This window comes from Pseudogymnoascus verrucosus (assembly GCF_001662655.1).
Source record: "Pseudogymnoascus verrucosus strain UAMH 10579 unplaced genomic scaffold scaffold_7, whole genome shotgun sequence".
In the NCBI taxonomy this organism is placed as follows: Eukaryota; Fungi; Ascomycota; class Leotiomycetes; order Thelebolales; family Thelebolaceae; genus Pseudogymnoascus; species Pseudogymnoascus verrucosus.
Window position 1 is genome coordinate 363,521 of NW_017263658.1, and position 17,541 is coordinate 381,061.

Sequence of the window (17,541 nt, forward strand, 5' to 3'; positions counted from 1 at the left end):
ATTGGCTTATCGGGCCGCTAGGTGTGCTAGGTATTAGAGTAGCATATAGTGTGGATACCGCTGTGAACGGCGCCAAGTGGGCGTCAAGCCGTTCGATCGGTCGAGTTCCTTACTACTTCTAGTACTTTTACCCCTGGGCCCCTGAAACAAGTTAGATTTACTGTACCGTACCTAACTCTGGTATACGCGGTGGGTTTGGGTGGTCGAGGAGAAATCGCCATCTCGATCGCCATTGGGACGTGGCGTGTTCGATACGACCCCAGCGGCCGTAGATGGGGGGCCAGGCCGGTGAGGAGGCCCGATGCTGGCCATTCGTTTGGGAAGGGCTTCCGCCACTGCAGACGCGTAGACGCCGTGGGAGGGAGTTGTACGTGGGAGGACGGTAGGAGGAGGGAGGCGAGTGTGTTATACGGGGTGCAGTACGGGGTATAGTGGGGAGGAAGAGGATGGTCTGGAGTAACAGGGGAAAGCAAGGAAGGGTGTCGTATGTGAATCTAGAGAAATATGTGCTCCGTAGTATGTGAACCCAGAATACTATGTAGTAGTTGTTGTAACGTGTATATCCACCAGTAGAGGATAATAGTACGAGGTGTACATGCACAGCAATAAGAAATAATATACGAGAGAGGCCGAGTCCGTGTAGAGTTGACTATTTCAGTATGACGATGTACCCTCAATATGGCTGGATGTGCTGTCAATCTGGCGTCAATCTAGAGTCAATCTGGCTATTTGCATTCATCGAACCGTGGATGTAGCAGCTTGGGACCATTGGAAAACTAAAAAAGTACCCGTACATACACTAAATACACTAGAAACATTGGAAACAGCTTGTTTTTGTTGTCCCTGTTCATGCTCAATGCTCTTTCTTGCTCTTGTCTCCTCTTGTCTCCACTCTCTTACATTATACCGTCGTAGATTAGTGTGGTAGCTGCAACGACATCGGGGGCCCATCGACCGGCCGGCCATCAACCGCCCATCATCTCCTGCCTCAACATCTCCCCATCCCCTCCCAAGCACTGGCTCTCCTTCTTCCTCTCTCATACACCAACTTCAACCACGCATCACCAATAAACCAACTCTACTCACTCTTCTTACACTCCCAGAATACTCTGGACGACGATCGTTGATTCTATATATTACCATCCTGGTACAATAACCGCCGCTCGTTAATTGTTGATCGTTAATTTATCCACTCGCTTCCTTTATTACCCCAGCCGTCGCCACTGACAACCTGACCACCCTGCACCCGCATCAAGAGAGACTACAACAATTTAGATTAGATTAATTGTGGCCACCACCCCCCTCGAAACTCACATACAATACACTCAAATACCCCATTGTCGTCGCTGGTCGGAGACATCACACACTCGCTCAACTACTACTACCGAATAATACACGTACAACTGAATCAATTGGCATCAAAACGAGAGCACACGACACACCAGTCCACCCCTTTCTTATCGCCAAAAAGTTGGCAACACACATACCTTCCCAGCAAATCAACGCTATACCCCTCACAAAACCGCAGCCATGAATATCAACAAGCGCCTCGATCGCGTGAAGCAATGGGCCGGCGAGAAGATTGGCGCCGAGTCCAAGACGAGCGTGTCTGATGAATTCCGCAGTCTCGAGACCGAGATGCAGCTGCGCCATGATGGTTCGTCCTGCCCCTATCACCAGGAGTAAGGAGGTCTCCTTGCTAACACAACACACAGGCATGGACAAGATGCACAAATCGACCACCGCATACATCAAGTCGCTCTCGAAGCGCGACGAAGGCGACGACAGGGAGAAGGTCCTCCCCGTTGCGCGCTTTGGCCAGACCCTCGCGAACCACGGCGACGATTTCGAGCCCGATTCCGAGTTTGGCAATTGTCTCATCGGTTGGTCTACCCACGATATCTTAGGGAGATGCATATACTAACATCCATCAGCAATGGGACGAACCAACGAGCGCATCGCCCGCGTCCAAGAGACCTACACCGCACACGCCACAACCGGCTGGCTCGAATCCCTCGAGCGCTCCCTCGTTCAGATGAAGGAATACCAAGCCGCGCGCAAGAAGCTCGAGGGCCGCCGCCTCGCCTACGACGCCTCGCTGTCCAAGATGCAGAAGGCGAAGAAGGAGGACTTCCGCAGCGAGGAGGAGCTGCGTTCGCAGAAGGCGAAGTATGAAGAGTCTAGCGAGGACGTGTTCAGGCGTATGCAGGATATCAAGGAGGCGGAGGAGGATAGCGTGGCGGATCTGGGCGCGTTCCTCGATGCGGAGCTGGAGTACTATGATCGTTGCCGCGACGAGCTCATGCGTCTCAAGCGCGACTGGCCTGCTGCGTAAGTCGTCCACAATCCCCAAATCCAAGAGCCCTTCTAACATACCCCCCGCAGCCAAAAACGCGCCCAGTCAACCACCCGCGCCAACCGCTCCCGCTCAAACACCGCACACTCCTACAAAGAGCGCTACGCCGCCCACGAAGACACAATCCCAGAGGACCAGCAGCGCCCCGCCATCCGCTCCTCCGCCCGCGTCCCATCAGCAACATATCTCTCCCCCACCACCTCCCACGAAGCCCCTCCTCCTCTCCCATCCAACCGCCCCTATCTTGCGCGCGCTCACACCATCGAGTCCCCCAGGCGCGATATCACGCCCCCTGGTCGCCAGGCTAGTTTCGCGAGCGACGCCGGAGTGGCGAGGGATCGCTTGAGACCGACGAGTCGGATTCGCACGGCGGATTTGTTTGGGGATCCTAGTGATGACTCGGCGGCGTATAGTGGGACGGATCGCTCGCCGAGGGCGGGGAGTGTGAGCCCTGCTACGTCTGCGGGGAGTGGGGGGGATGTGTCGAGGAAGGCGAGCTGGGCGAATTTGAGAGGGGGGGTGAATGGGGTGAATGTGAATGGGGCGGCAGGAGGGGTGGTGAAGAAGGGACCCCCGCCGCCGCCGCCGTCGAGGGGGAGGAAGATTGCGCCACCGCCGCCGCCGCCGATGAAGAGGGCGTATTAGAAGGGCGTTGTGGAGGGCCAAGGCCGTGTTTTGCTACTTGTCTATTGTCATGAGGCTACGCTTTGTCCTGCGGCCTTCTGGGTTTGTTTTGTTTTGTCTATTTTGTAATTTTTTTTGGCGGGATTTGGGACGGATGGACCATACCGTACCTCAACGCGAGGATGGGTGGCTTTTTTTCTTTTTACTGGGTTGGGGTCGTGGATGGGATTTGTACTGTACAATAGCTTGTGGGCTTGAGAATGCGGCGAGTGAGTTCGTATGCATGGGATGTGAGAAGGGAGAGGTCTTTGGGACGCGGTGGGGTGGGATGCGTCATAGATAGAGGAAGAAACCTACTATGATAGTAAACTTCTATTACATGAACCTGTTCAGAATATGCATACATGCGCACTGAACTCCATGATTCCGCTGTGATTTACAATCGCGCTCATCCTTCAACAACATTAATAACCTTTCTTGTCTGGAAGTGAGAATAGGATTTCCAAAGAGGGGATCGCATCGCGAAGGAGGGGCAATGGAGGGGTCGGACTGCAGTCCTCCGACCTGCAAAAGCGGGATCCCCCCCACTTTCCGTCCACATTTTAACTTTTTTGCTCTGAATACGGCGAGACTCTAGACCGAGCGGCGGCAAGGAGTCATCCATACGGACGTACTGACCATGCCTCGGTATGGGGGGAGGAGGACAAACGGGGGTGGTCTTGGGTAATCAGATTTGATCACCGCGATTAGTTTCACTTAGCTTCATGGGAGAAGGGTAGAATAAGGATACGCTTTCGTCGCTCTCTGCCGCATGTGGGCCAATGCAATCGTCCGTAAATGGTAGGTATACTCGAGTCCTGCCTGTGGTGAAGGTGTGTGGTTGGGAGAGGCGTAGAGAAAAAGTGATGAGGGTTTACCAAGACCGCGGAGTCGCGCCGTTGAAGTGCCGATGCGACGTCACTTCCCTTACCTTTTCCAACGAACTACCCCTCGTCATCGACGGTGCTCCGACCCCACTTCACCGATGAGGGGCGGGTTTTCTGTTCTGGCTGCTTGCTTGGATGGAACACAACATCACCCACTTCGGAGGTTGATTGCATTTGTAAGCTTGAGCTGTGCGATATCCACTATATTTATTCTTATTAGAGAGCTGAGAGGCGAGGGGTATTTGGTTATATAACTAAGTTGCTTCACCTGAGTTGAGTTGGGAAGAATCAATCGTCTACATACGTATCGCATTGTATAGCTTCTTGTTGAGGAATCGAAAGAACAACACCACACATAAACCACAGAACACATCACAATGGCATCCCAAGGCAAGATCCAAAACGTCGGCGTCATTGGCTATGGGTACGCCTTCCACTCCCCCTCATCTCACAATAACTCCCCATACTAACAACACCCCTCCAGCATGTCCGCAAAGGTCTTCCACATCCCCCTCATCCAAACCACCCCCTCCTTCCGCCTCGCCGCCATCGTGCAACGCAAGCCCACCGCCGACAACTCCGCCCCCGCCGACCACCCAACCGTAAAGCACCACACCACAACCGACACCCTCCTCTCCGACCCAACCATCGACATCATCATCGTCACCACCCCCCCCGACTCGCACTTCTCCCTCTGCACCGCTGCCCTCAAGGCCGGAAAGCACGTTTTCGTCGAGAAGCCCTTCGTGCCCACCTCCGCCGAGGCCACTGCGCTCATCGAGACTGCGCGAACGGCTGGGAAGCTGATCTGCGTGTACCAAAACCGCCGCTGGGATAGCGATTTCCTGACCTTCAGGAAACTGCAGAAGGATGGCACCCTGGGACGCATCGTGGAGTTCGAGACGCACTTTGATCGTTATAAGGCTGTTAAGCCGGAGACGTGGAAGGGACAGCTGGAGATGGATAATGGTGGGGGTGTGATCTATGATCTCGGTACCCATTTACTGGACCAAGCGTACGTAGCATTCGGACTTCCCGTCGACGTCACGGGGATCTTTTCGAACCAGCGCGGCGAGGGCGAGGGCGCGGAGCCAGACGCATTCACAGTGCTGTTGAGATACAAGGACGGCCTCCTCGTGACTGCTAAGGCGGGGATAATGTCCATCGACACCGCGCAGCTGCGCTACTGGGTCCGCGGCACAGAGGGGTCGTATAAGAAGCACCACCTCGATTGTCAGGAGGACCAGCTGAAGGCGGGCTTGAAGCCGGGGGATAAGGGGTTCGCGGTGGAGGATAAGGAGGCGTCGGGGACGTTGGTGAGGATGGTGGGGGGGAAGCCGGTGAAGGAGGTGTTCGAGAATATCGAGCCGGAGACTTATGGCGCGCTTTATAGGGGGTTTGCGGAGGCGGTGGAGAAGGGGGATGAGGGGCTTGTGCCGGTTAAGGCGGTGGAGTCGAGGGATGTTTTGAGGATTATTGAGGCGGCGAGGGAGAGTGCTAAGACTGGGAAGGCTGTTAAGCTGTAAAGCGTCCCTGAGAAATAGGGTTAGTTAGTGGTATATATTCTCAGGTTTTGCAATTTATACACTTTCAAAAAGCCGCGGCAGAGCCGTCAGTCAGCAAGCACCCGGAATATCACTTGCAAACAGCAATTTTTAAAAACCATCGCATTACTAACTATCATCTCACCCCCCATAAAGTCATCGCAAACTCATCGCTATCTGCAGCTCACTCGCCGGCTCATGCGTCCTACCACCCAGCAGCGCCCGGCCCCCCTGCGGCGATTTAGCCACCCTTCTCCTTATGTCTCGAAGAGTGATTCCCCACAAACTCCCGACACCACGCAGTGCACACAGCCATCACCTGCGTGACCGGCTCCACAAGTTCCTCATCCTCATCCTCATCCTCGTCCAGATCGCCCTGCATCTCGGCCTCGAGAGCAGAGCGGCCTCCCTTTTCCTGGTGGCGGGAGGAGTGATTACCGACGAACTCCTGGGACCAGGACTTACGGGCTGCCATGACCTCGGTGGCAGTGATGGCGTCACTGGTGTCGATTGGGGCGGCGAGCTCGACGGGTGGGTTTGGGTCTTTGAGACTCGCTCCTTGGGTCTCGCGATCGAGAGAGTAGCGGCCGCCTTTTTCTTTGTGGCGGGAGGAGTGGTTGCCGACGAATGGTTGACACCATGAGTTGCAGGCGGACATGGTGCGGGTGGTTGCTGTGGGGGTGTTAGTTTCTTAGTTCGCTGGGAGGAGGGAAGGGGGGGGGAGGGGAGAGGTAAGGGGTTAGGGGCTGACTTACCATCTCCTGGCTGAACAGTCTTCTCCATGAATACCCAAGAAGCCTCGACGCTGTTGCCGCCCTCGGTGGGCTCATCCTTGTGGAGCGTGATATTAGCGCGTCCAGCAGTGAATTCCACGCCCTTCATCTTGCCGTCTCCAGGCTGGCGAACGAAGATGCCAAGAACATCGATGAGACCCGCCTCATCGAGAACAATGCGCAGCTCCGCCATGAAAGCTGCATACTGGGGCGAGGACAGATCAACCTCGTTAGCATCATTTCCCTGAGTCCATTCGCACACCGCGACACCAGTGGGGACAAAGCGGTAGACGAGAGGCTTGATAGCAGAGCCAACGATGATGTCGAGTTCGATGGGAACGGCGACGGCGCCGATGCCGACGAGGCGCTCGTCGTCGCCGATGGTGAAGTGGGTGTGGAGCATTTGGACGCCGAGGTTGTGGTGGACTTTGTGGCGGAGGAAGAGGGAGGCGAGGGTGATGTCGATGGTCTTGGAGGCGTTTTTGGCTTTGAAAGTTTCTTTGGCGGTGAAGAATTCGGGGAGGGTGTTGTAGTGGGTGGAGGAGTAGGGGAGGATGGTGGAGGAAGCCATATTGGCGGTTTGGGGGGTTGTTTTGGAGAAGTTCAAGAAGAAGTTCGTGTTGGGTTGTGTGGTGGAAGATGGTGAAAGAGAATAAGAGTGTGTGTCGATGGTGGAAGAAGGAGAGGGGAGGAAGGTAAAGTGGCTTATTTTATAGACGCCGCTCCTCCTGCGTGTGGAATCAGGGTAGAACCAGAAGCTGTTGGACATGAGAATCAGTAGAATCAGTTCGCCTACGGGTTATATTGAATCTCTCTAGCAATCACCACTTTATGAATGCCATGGGGTTAATGCCGCCGATTTACGTAGGCCTTGAAGTATTCAAGGAATGTGACTGGATCTAGTCTACGATGAGATCTATGATAAGTTCCGGTTCTGTATGGCCATATATAGCAACGCCATGGTCATAGACCGGAGCAACAAAGAAAAACAGGAAAACCTTCATGTTGGTCTATTAAACGTTTGATTGTCCGTTCCGAGAATCAATTCTATGCTGACGTTGTATTAGAGTTGGATCTACTATAAGTGCAAGGGATAAACATCTTTAAATGCGGTTAGTAGGCAGAGTCTCTGTTGCTGAAAATATGCCAACGTCCTCAGTCCACAATCAAGTTCCCAAAGTACGGTCCAGTCTGTGGCCAGTGTCTGTCAAAATAAGGAGCAGTTTCTTTGTCAAACAGACGCCTTGGAAAGTTCAAGTGGCATGGCGCCCAGAACAGATCTGGTTGGTAGCTCTCACAAGAACTGCCTGATCAATTGAGACTCAATTTTATAACTATAAACAAAACATATGTAAAATATACTAATAACACTCAAGCTCCCACCAGCTACACATGCTAACCACAAGGGTGCCATCAGCTTTATGAGTACATACAGTACAACCAGGATATCGTGTACAAAGTCCAAGGACCGCTTCCAAAATAAACCAAAAATCATCGACCATCATTATTCCTTCATGTGCCCATTTTTAAAACAAGTAACCCTCCCCCACCTCCATACACTCTTTTTACAGCTCATCCTTCATGTTCGTCTCGGTGGACGAAACTGCACTGCTGACGCTGCTCGCGAAATCCTCAACGCTCTCAGTAGCCGACGCCGCAGCTTCGGAGGCGGCAGAGATGACAGATTCAAGACGCTGGCTTGCCGAGGCGACAGAGTCGGAATAGGCGGCTTGGACGGAGGAGAACATCTTCTCGTGGATGGGCTTTGGCGTCCCCTGAATCATTCCCGAGACAACAGCGGATGCGCGGCTGAGGCGCTGCTCAGCCTGGCTCGTTAGAGCGTCGTATGCGGCGCTAGCCTGGGCGATGACAGATTCTACTGGCGCCGGGGTGCCCTTAACGGCAGAACTGGCACTGCTTATCGTTAGTAATAATCTATAGTGGAACCTGGGATTCACTTACGCAGAAGAGGCTTGGGCGTATTTCTCGGATACAACGCTAGCCATGTTTTCGGCAGAGCCTTTCTCCTTTCCGTGCATGGCGGCAGACGCTGCGGCTAGAACGCTCGAGTACTGCTCAGCAGCCACGCTAGTTGCGCTTTCGAAGTTTCCCTGGGTGGACTGCTGCAACAATGCCTCGCTCATGGCCTTTGTAACATCCGCGAGACGCTCGCCGGCCTCACCAGCCATGCTTTGGATTTTCTCAGAGTAGGTATCCTGCTCATCGGATACACTCGACGCGTTCGGGGCCGCGTTCTTGACAACACTGGTCGCTGATGAGATAACGGATGACAAGGTCTCAAGAACTTCCTCGGCGGAGGAAGATACGGTCTCGAGAACCTCTTCCGCGGACGAAGATGCCTTCTCCAGAAGGCTGCTGGCGCTCTCGCTGACAATGGAGGTCGCCTTCTCTACCGATCCTTGCGAAGTCCCAATGATTGCGCTCGACGCCTGGTCCAGAATACTGCTTGCGCTCTCGCTGACAACCGAGCTCAGGCTCTCCACGGTTCCTTGCGAGGTTCCGATGACTGCGCTCGATGCCTTGTCTGCCAGGCTACTGGCAGATGCCTGGGCAACTGACACGACACTTTCAACGGAAGCCTGGGCCGCCGACACAAAGCTTTCAGCAGATCCCTTTGACGAGCCACCAACACTATCAGAAACTGAGGATGCGGCACCGACAACGCTATCGGAAACCGAAGATGCGGCGCTGGCGACACTTTCACTGACTTCTGAGGCATATGACTTGACGTTATCAGCCACAGACGATGCGCTCGCAGCTATCGAAGATCCTGCGTCCACAATGGTGGAGCTAGCGGCCTCAAGGGGGGAATCCGATGAGGTTTCGGCAGAGCCAACAATGGCTTCGCTTGCCTCATGGACCCTCTCGACGACTTTTTGTGCGGCTGCCGCTGCCGCTGGGGGTAAAACATGGGTGCTAAAATCATCTGACGCGTCGCCCATAGCCAGCTTCCATCTGCCAGTTTCCTTTAGTCGTGAAAGTTCTGTGGCAGAATCTTCAGCAATGGCCATAGCCCTGCTTTCGATGTCTTCCGATGCAGCCCGGGCAGCCTCCAAGCCTGGGTGACCAGTGACTACCTCCTCCACATCTTGTCGCCACTCGTCAAACTTGTTCTTCAGAGCGTGATACTTAGCCCAGTCTTTGTGTGTGACTCCATCAGTCCAAGCCCAGCGCATACCTATCTCTTGGAGTCCGAGGTCGCGAATGTGATCGATGATTTGGAAAGTATCCTCAGACGCCTTGGATATCAGGTTGGTGGTCTCCTGGTCGAACGAATGACGCCACTCTCGGACTGCTTGGGCCTTGTCGCGAATTGCCAGCCCAGCCTTGCGAGTGGCACCGTTGAGGTGTTCTTCTTCACCATGCAATCTGACAATCGCCATGATGGCCATCTTGAAGGACTGTATTTGCGACTTGACGGTTTCTTCGAGTTGCATCAAATGAGCCTCTCCCACTCCCTGGGCTTGGGTATTTATGGCTCGGTCGGTAATTTCTGTAATTCTTGCCTCCAGCTCATCCGATCCTTGATCTGCTGCCTTTGCAAATTTCTCTTGCCACGTCCTTAGGTCTTCCTCGACAACCTTTTGGGCATTGGCTCGCTGCTCCTCCTCCGTAAGAGGAGTGGGAGAGGCTTCCTCCTGCGTTGTAGTCGTAGTAGAAGTAGAAGTCTCGGATGACGTGCTGGAAACGACGACCGACTCAGTAATAGATGATTCGGTGGAGGCGGTGATTGAAGCAGTCGAAGTAGTTGTATCTACCTCATCAACGATAGATTGCAGCTTCTTTCCATCGCGATATCTGCCGAGACGCTCGCCAATCCGGATAAGTTGTGGCTCAACGTTCTCGCCGTACAAAATCCTCGCCTTTGGCCAGATGGTGCGATCGAGGAAAGCCACTCCGGATGTCCATGCCCACTGCGCGTAAGGAATACCTGTATTAACGGTGAAAGTTTTGCCGATTTCGTATGCCTGTTGGCCGTATGGCTCAACGGCTGCATAAGCAGGTAAGATAGAGGCGTAGTACGTCTGCAATGCGTTCTCCTTTGCGAACTTCGCATATGGGACAGCAACATCAGCCGCCTTCTGAACATACGGTGCTAAGGTCTTATCATATTGCTCTTGGGCGAGCTTGTTAAGCTTGGCGACTTGCGGTTGGACTTGTCTCTCCCATTGCTCCTTTCCAATCGCCTGCGCTTGAGCTACGCGGGGTGCACCGTATTTCTTTCCATAGAAGGCAGCTGGCGTAATCACATTCTTGTCCAGAACATTATAGTATGGCCTTGCCGAGTCGATGTATGGCGCCGCATACGTGTTATAGTAGGGCGTGGCGTACGGGGCGAGAGTCGACTTGACTTGGAAGTATGGTTTGCAAATGCGAGGAGACGCGTCGGTAATGAGATCGACTGATTCCGGGCATTGGAATATCACTGTGATGATGGAATACCAGGTGAGAAGCCTTGTCTTGTTAGTCAAGCTGAGGCCGAGGAAGCGCAATATTTACCATGTGCCAGTACTGAAGAGCCACATGAAGAAACTTCTCCGTGGCTTCGCCCTTCGCGCCCGTGGAGTCGCAGAGTGTCCATTAACCCCTTTGAAGTTCTCCAGGGCCTTTCCCTTGGTTTCCCCTGCCATCTCGGCCAGCAGTCTTCCCTCTGTCCGTTAAAGTTTACCAGGCCAGGGTCTGAAGTTGATAGTTGAAGATAGAAAGTAGTTGAATATGTGTGTTTATGAGCGCTGGCTGGCAGCAACAACAAATGGCATTGAAGAAGATGGTCTAGAAGCGTGTCAAAGGATGCGCTGAGACTTAGTAGAGTCCACGAGCAATCCTGGAAACTTTAGCGTTCGTAGCGTTTCGAGTAAGTTCCTGTTCTTCGAAATCAGACGGAAGCTTGGGAACTGACGCTAGTACTAAAAGGGGAGCTGAAGCAAGTCAGGACGTCAGACGTCATAAGACGGCGGCCTCGGGCCGACAACCTTCCGCCTTGGACAGCCAGCCACCTATTCATATGGCACAAGACCATCGGCGTTTATAACATATAAATATTTATAAAGTCCGACATTGACAAGACAATTATATTAATAATTACTGCGATTATAAATTTACCTCAGCCTGAAGATGAGAGATTTATAGCAAGACAAGTGAAACTGTAGCTTTGACAAGTATACAACCCGTATTACATCTGGATCTGAAACCCAGATGAGACTAAGTATCCTCTCTACGGATCTGATTGATTACAACGCACATTATCTGGCAAATAAAATACGTGTCTTTTGGCTCATAGTAGTTTTTGCTAATGGGTTAGAGTTAAAAATAATTCATCTATTTTGCTCAAACGATCAACTTCCTTGTTGGAACGATTCGTCATAGATCCACATCACGTGACCAAACACCGGATTTACTTAATCCCATCTCCATCTCAGGCCATATGCTCCGTAATTGTGTCCCTCCATCCCAATAACTTTTAGCTCACAACAATCCGCGAGGGAACGCCACTGACTCAACTTGGGCTTTTCGCCAACCGCGTGCCCCTTAGTCCTCTCCGCAAGATCGCCTTTTACAAAGACAAAGAGTCGTCAGAAACAAAGCCAGAGCCTTGACCGACGCATCCCTGTCGCGCCACTCGCACCTTCAAATGCCACGATAGTATTCAGTGAAGGGCTCTGCCTAGAAACCTCGACATTTTGACAGCACCCTCCCGTGCCTTGAATATGGATGCGAATATGGAGGTTGGACCGGTCAAAGAAGATGAGGTCCGCAACCCAGACCTCATGAACGACCCCGAATATGCCACGAATATAGATGGGGATGATGGTACCGGAGATCAAGACACATGCAGGATATGCAGAGGGGAAGCGACAGCACAAGAGCCTCTATTCTATCCTTGCAAATGCAGCGGCAGCATAAAGTTCGTCCACCAAGATTGTCTTATGGAATGGTTGGGACATTCGCAAAAGAAGCATTGCGAGCTGTGCAAGACACCATTTCGATTCACAAAGCTATACGCCCCGAATATGCCGCGGACGTTACCTTTACCTGTCTTCATAAAACATCTCGCCGTTCATATCCTGAAGAATATCGCAACATGGATGAGAATGTGCCTCGTCACGGTCGTCTGGCTCGTTGGACTCCCTTGGATGATGAGACATATATGGGGTCTTTTGTTCTGGTTTGCAGATGGAGGATGGTCTTTCAAGCACTATCAATTCAGCCGCAATATCCCCGAACAACTGCGAAACTCATCGGAAGCACTTGCGGTGAATGAGAAGCTAGCAAGCTTGGCTGCGAACGGAACATCACCGGCCAGTCCTCTCCTGGGATATCCGACGACGACACCAATAATGTGGGAGGCCTTGACGAAACTCTACGAGCTCGTGGTGTCCCACAGGTACAACATGAGTTTGCCCGAACCGTCCATTATGGGGATTTTCAACTCCATTTATAGCACCATGGGGCTTCGCGAGTATGGTCTACCAAGTAATATTTCGAACGGAACAACAGATGCCATGCTACTGGAGCCATACCCTGTTTTCAACCAAGCGATCGTTATCAAACATCCTTCTCTCCTGAGCGACGTCTACTTCCTCAACAACCTTACTCGTAGCAATTGGATCAACAGGCTTATAGTGACGTGCTTGGAGGGACAAATAATAACGGTAGTTGTTGTTGTATGCTTCATCCTCATATTCCTAATTAGAGAATGGGTTGTACAGCAGCAGCCTGGTATCAATATGGGAGCAGGATTCAATGCTGAATTCGCCAATCCCGACGCTCGGGAACAACTTCCACAGGACCCTATAGAAAATTTGCGCCAGGCCGACCGTGGAGACGTTGCTGCGATAGATCGAATTATCCACGACTTTGAGGCGATACAGGATGTCATAGATCGAAGAGCTGAAGACAGGGGCGAACCAGTTCCTGCTCGGGCCCGAAGAAGACTGGGTGGTTTTGATGAGAACAATGACAATCGCGAGGACTCCTTGGCAGCAGCACGCAACCTCGAACAGCAAGAAGCCCGGGCTTCAGATGATGAAGGAGACGAAGCCAATGAAGCACTTTTAGCTGAACTCCCTACCTCGATTGACCAGATTGATGCCACGGAGTTCATTGCTCTGTGGCGTCGTGCCGATGGCGATGCCGACCAAATCCTTAGACTGATGGAGGAGGAGGGACTGGGCGAGCGCTTAAAGTACTGGAAAAACGCGTTGGAAGCGTTGCGGCAAGGAGATGCGGAATCTGGCGTTGTTGGGAGCCGTCGGATTGGGGGAATTCCGAGCAAAAGCCCGGAGCCAGAGAATGGCGAAGAGCTTGGCGAAAGTTCCCGCAACATGGACGGCCCCAAGTCGCGACCAGAGAAATCACGTCTGTTAACTATGGACCCAACACAACAAGAACTGCACATTGGAGACACCCTTTATCAGAAACTTAGGATCTTCATTCCGGAACTGGCGGGCAAGGTAACAGGAATGCTTCTTGATCTAGAAACTTCCGAGCTACTTGACCTTGTGGATGATGATGATGCTCTTTATGTAAAGATGGATGATGCCCTCATCGTGTACAACGGATTTCTGATGGACGAGGGCAATGACCCGATCTTGACTAATGAGAAAGGAAAAGACCAGCTTCTTAGAGAGTTGGTCCTTCGAAAGGCTAGGAGGATGCATGTAGAGAGAGCAGAAAAGGTGGCGGATATATTTCTGGAAATGGACATTGAAGACCTACTCCACATCATCGAGGACGACGTAACGTTCAAAACTAGGACCGAAGAGGTGTTTGCTTTCTACGAACTGCACCTTACTCAGATGCGGAAAGCTTTCCCTTCCAGAAAGGCAAAAGATAAATATTTGGCCGAGCATCCTGAGTTTATGCCGCCAAAAATTACGCCATCGTCACCAGAATTTTCCAAGGCCGATGCTGCCGATGGCACTGGCACCCGTCTTAGGTCTCGTTCGGCTTCTGATGGCTCACAAAGGCTTCCTTCGGCGCTTGCCCGCGACTACTGGGATTTCGATGGTCTACCAGATAATGAAGAAGAACGTACGAATGCGGACTCTGCAGCCCCACTTCAAGGATCTTCCACCGACAGAAGCGTCGATACCGATGGGCTTGAAACAGACAACGAGTCACTGAAGGACCATGCTTCCGAACAGGATCGCCATTCTACAATGCAAGATGGGTTGGCCGGTGGGGTAGATGATTCTGAAAGAAGTACTGGTGACGGAGAACAACCTGATGAGCCCACAGCCCCCCTGGATGTATCCGGTGTAGCCACGCCCCAGGGAGATGATGCGCCACCTTTGGAGACCCCGCCACCCCCTCCGGGCCCTAGTAACGGGCAACAACGAAATCCACCAGAAGGCATTATGGGCCACCTAACAGACTGGCTCTGGGGAGATGTGGATGGCGCGGCATATGAAGTTGAAGGCGACGATGAACATGTCGTTGATGATATCGACGCGGAGGAGCCTTTTGTTCCTCGCAATCGCCGCGAGGCTTTAGACCATGCGATTGATATTGGAGCACTAAATCTCGACGATCCGCGTGATCTAATGCAAGCTGTTATGGACAACCAAGCTGATGAGCTCGATCCGAATGATCCAAATGAACTGGATGATGCCGAAGACTTTGATGGTATAATGGAGCTTATTGGGATGCATGGACCTCTCACGAGCCTGATCCAAAATGCACTATTCGGAGCAGTTCTCATATCGTTAACGGTCGCTCTCGGTGTTTGGCTTCCATACAATGTTGGAAAACTGACGCTGCTGTTGACTGCTAATCCCATTTCCACCGTGAAGTTGCCACTCAAACTTGTCTTCAAGGCTGCTGCGGTGGTACAAGACCTCACACTGGTTTTAATCGGCTACATATCATATGCTCTCATCCGCATGGTTTCCATCTTGATGGCTTCTTTCACGATCAAGCCCAACAAATTATTTTTGTCGACAAGCGATACAGCGAACCTGGCCCTGAATAGCTTAAAATTTGCCTATTCTGCGGGAGAACGCGTCACCGGAGGATTCATCGGCGCGATGGCGCAAATCCCCGACTCTGAGATCCCCGCATTCTCAGCCGCATCCCACGAATCATTAATTCAAATTCAGTCTTTGTTCTCAAAAATTATAGGGTTCATCACAGGCTCCACTCTCGCCCAGGCCGTAACTTCAAGCACAGGGTCTGAAGCTTTACCCGCTTTTGATACCTCACATCTCAGAGAAGCTGCAGCGGCTGCCGGTCAATCGATTATGGCGTTCCTCTCTGCACTTCCATCGATGTTGGCCAAATCGGAAACCTGGGTTATCAGGCTCAATGCCCACCCTCGAGCAGAGCCCATTGACCTTGCACTATCATATTGGGATGGCACTGATCGAGCATACGCAATTATAGCGGGATACGCGGCGTTCATTTTCCTCGGAGCTGCCTATATCAGAAAAGGCTCGCCGTTTTCATCGTCCCAAACCGGCAAGGACTGGGAGTCTACGATTATTGACGTCTTGAACCAGGCTGGTGGAGTCATGAAGGTCATCCTGATCATTAGCATCGAGATGCTTGTTTTCCCACTCTACTGCGGTATGCTATTGGACGCGGCAACGTTGCCGCTGTTTGAGAATGCCACCGTTGCGTCGAGGACGATGTTTGCCATCACATCGCCCCTTACATCAATATTTGTACACTGGTTCGTAGGAACTTGCTACATGTTTCATTTCGCCCTCTTTGTGTCCATGTGTCGCAAGATCCTGCGATCTGGGGTACTGTACTTTATTCGCGACCCTGACGACCCCACATTTCATCCCGTCCGGGATGTGCTTGAACGGAACGTGGGCACGCAACTTCGAAAAATTACATTTAGCGCTACAGTTTACGGCGCTCTAGTTATGATTTGCCTTGGCGGAGTCGTCTGGGGTCTTTCGTTTGCATTCATCGGAGTTTTACCCATTACCTGGTCTTCAAATGAGCCGGTACTAGAGTTTCCGGTGGACCTTTTGTTTTATAACTTTTTGATGCCTGTGGCGGTCAAGTACTTCAAGCCGTCCGATGCCGTCCAGGCTATGTATTCATGGTGGTTCAGACGATGCGCACGACTTTTACGGCTTACGTGGTTCCTCCTTGACGAGAGGATGAATGATGAGGAGGGCTATTTCCCTCAATGGAATTACTCGTGGAAGCGCATACGCGGCGACGACCTCTTCAAGGACGGCAAGCCGCATCCCGAAATCCCCTTTGTTAAGAACGGGCGCTATGTGAGAACGCCAGACTCGGACATGGTCCGCATCCCCAAATCCAGGAACGCTTTCCTGGAGGTTAACGAGAAGAACCAGCGGATTGACGGCGAGCCCGACCCCGAGGAGGGCCTACACGGAACAAAGTCGAAGCTCTTCAAGATGGTCTACGCACCACCGTGGTTCCGTACCCGCATCGCAGGCTTCATCTTCCTCCTCTGGCTCTTCGCCGCCCTCACCGGCTGCTCGCTCACCCTAATCCCCCTCGTCTTCGGACGGTGGGTATTCAACGCCATCCTCCCCTCCGAAGTCAAGAAAAACGACATCTACGCCTTCTCAATGGGCATCAACATCCTCGGTGGCCTAGTCTACTGTCTCATCAACCTCCGCCCCGGCGCCGTGGCCCTGCACACCGCTGCAGTGGCCAACACCCGCGCTCCCGCCGCCATCCTCCGCAAACTGCTCGCCCTCTTCATCCGCACTCTTCGCCTCTCTTACGCATACGGCGCCTTCGTCGTCCTCCTTCCCACACTCGCCGCCGCCCTTGTGGAATTCTACCTCCTCATCCCGCTGCACACCTACTTCGCGCCCGGCTCCCGCCACACCATCCGCTTCGTCCAGAGCTGGACCTTGGGTCTGCTCTTCGTCAACCTCGCTCGTCGCGCTATACTATGGTATGCTGATTCTCGACCCGCGGCTGCACTTCGTGCCGTCGTGCGTAGGGGGATGCTGGATCCAGATGTGCGACTCGCGACGCGAGCATTCATCGCGCCCCTTACCCTCATCGCGGTGCTAGGACTCGCAGCGCCAATGGCGTGCGCGTGGACTGTCAACGCGCTGGGTTTGTTCGGGTCGACCGAAGAAGCGAGGACACGGGTGTATCGATACGCCTTCCCGGCTATGACAGCGGCGTTCGCGCAGGTTCAGGGGCTGGCGGCTGCGGCGGAGGTGGTCAGGGGGTGGAGGATGAGTATTAGGGATGAGGTGTATTTGATTGGGGAGCGGTTGCATAATTTTGGGGAGTCGAGACGGAAGGGGAGTGTGGGGATTCCGAGTATGGGGAGGATTGAGACGTAGGGG

The 17,541-nt window shown here is 52.8% G+C and overlaps 5 protein-coding genes across 5 annotated transcripts; 3 read left to right on the top strand and 2 right to left on the bottom strand.

Annotated features, from left to right (window-relative positions):
- The first annotated feature begins 892 nt into the window (after window positions 1-892).
- On the top strand, window positions 893-3,359 carry VE01_02893 (uncharacterized protein). The gene is made up of 4 exons (XM_018272397.2): window positions 893-1,657; window positions 1,716-1,883; window positions 1,935-2,331; window positions 2,386-3,359. The coding sequence occupies exons 1-4, from the start codon at window positions 1,531-1,533 to the stop codon at window positions 2,999-3,001; spliced, it is 1,308 nt and encodes a 435-aa protein (XP_018133324.1). The 5' UTR covers window positions 893-1,530; the 3' UTR covers window positions 3,002-3,359.
- A 376-nt stretch (window positions 3,360-3,735) lies between these two features.
- Window positions 3,736-5,504, top strand: VE01_02894 (uncharacterized protein). Its single transcript, XM_018272398.2, has 2 exons — window positions 3,736-4,330; window positions 4,391-5,504. The coding sequence occupies exons 1-2, from the start codon at window positions 4,284-4,286 to the stop codon at window positions 5,430-5,432; spliced, it is 1,089 nt and encodes a 362-aa protein (XP_018133325.1). The 5' UTR covers window positions 3,736-4,283; the 3' UTR covers window positions 5,433-5,504.
- Window positions 5,505-5,691: 187 nt separating this feature from the next.
- On the bottom strand, window positions 5,692-6,794 carry VE01_02895 (uncharacterized protein; the record flags this gene model as incomplete). The annotated part of the gene is made up of 2 exons (XM_018272399.1): window positions 5,692-6,122; window positions 6,206-6,794. The coding sequence occupies 2 exons, from the start codon at window positions 6,792-6,794 to the stop codon at window positions 5,692-5,694; spliced, it is 1,020 nt and encodes a 339-aa protein (XP_018133326.1).
- Window positions 6,795-7,528: 734 nt separating this feature from the next.
- VE01_02896 (uncharacterized protein) lies at window positions 7,529-11,088 on the bottom strand. The gene is made up of 3 exons (XM_018272400.2): window positions 10,745-11,088; window positions 8,186-10,699; window positions 7,529-8,137 (listed from the first exon to the last, which is right to left on the bottom strand). The coding sequence occupies exons 1-3, from the start codon at window positions 10,873-10,875 to the stop codon at window positions 7,789-7,791; spliced, it is 2,994 nt and encodes a 997-aa protein (XP_018133161.1). The 5' UTR covers window positions 10,876-11,088; the 3' UTR covers window positions 7,529-7,788.
- A 608-nt stretch (window positions 11,089-11,696) lies between these two features.
- On the top strand, window positions 11,697-17,538 carry VE01_02897 (uncharacterized protein; the record flags this gene model as incomplete). The annotated part of the gene is made up of 1 exon (XM_018272401.2): window positions 11,697-17,538. Exon 1 carries the CDS (start codon window positions 11,953-11,955, stop codon window positions 17,536-17,538), a length of 5,586 nt encoding a protein of 1,861 aa, XP_018133327.1. The 5' UTR covers window positions 11,697-11,952.
- Window positions 17,539-17,541: the final 3 nt, after the last annotated feature.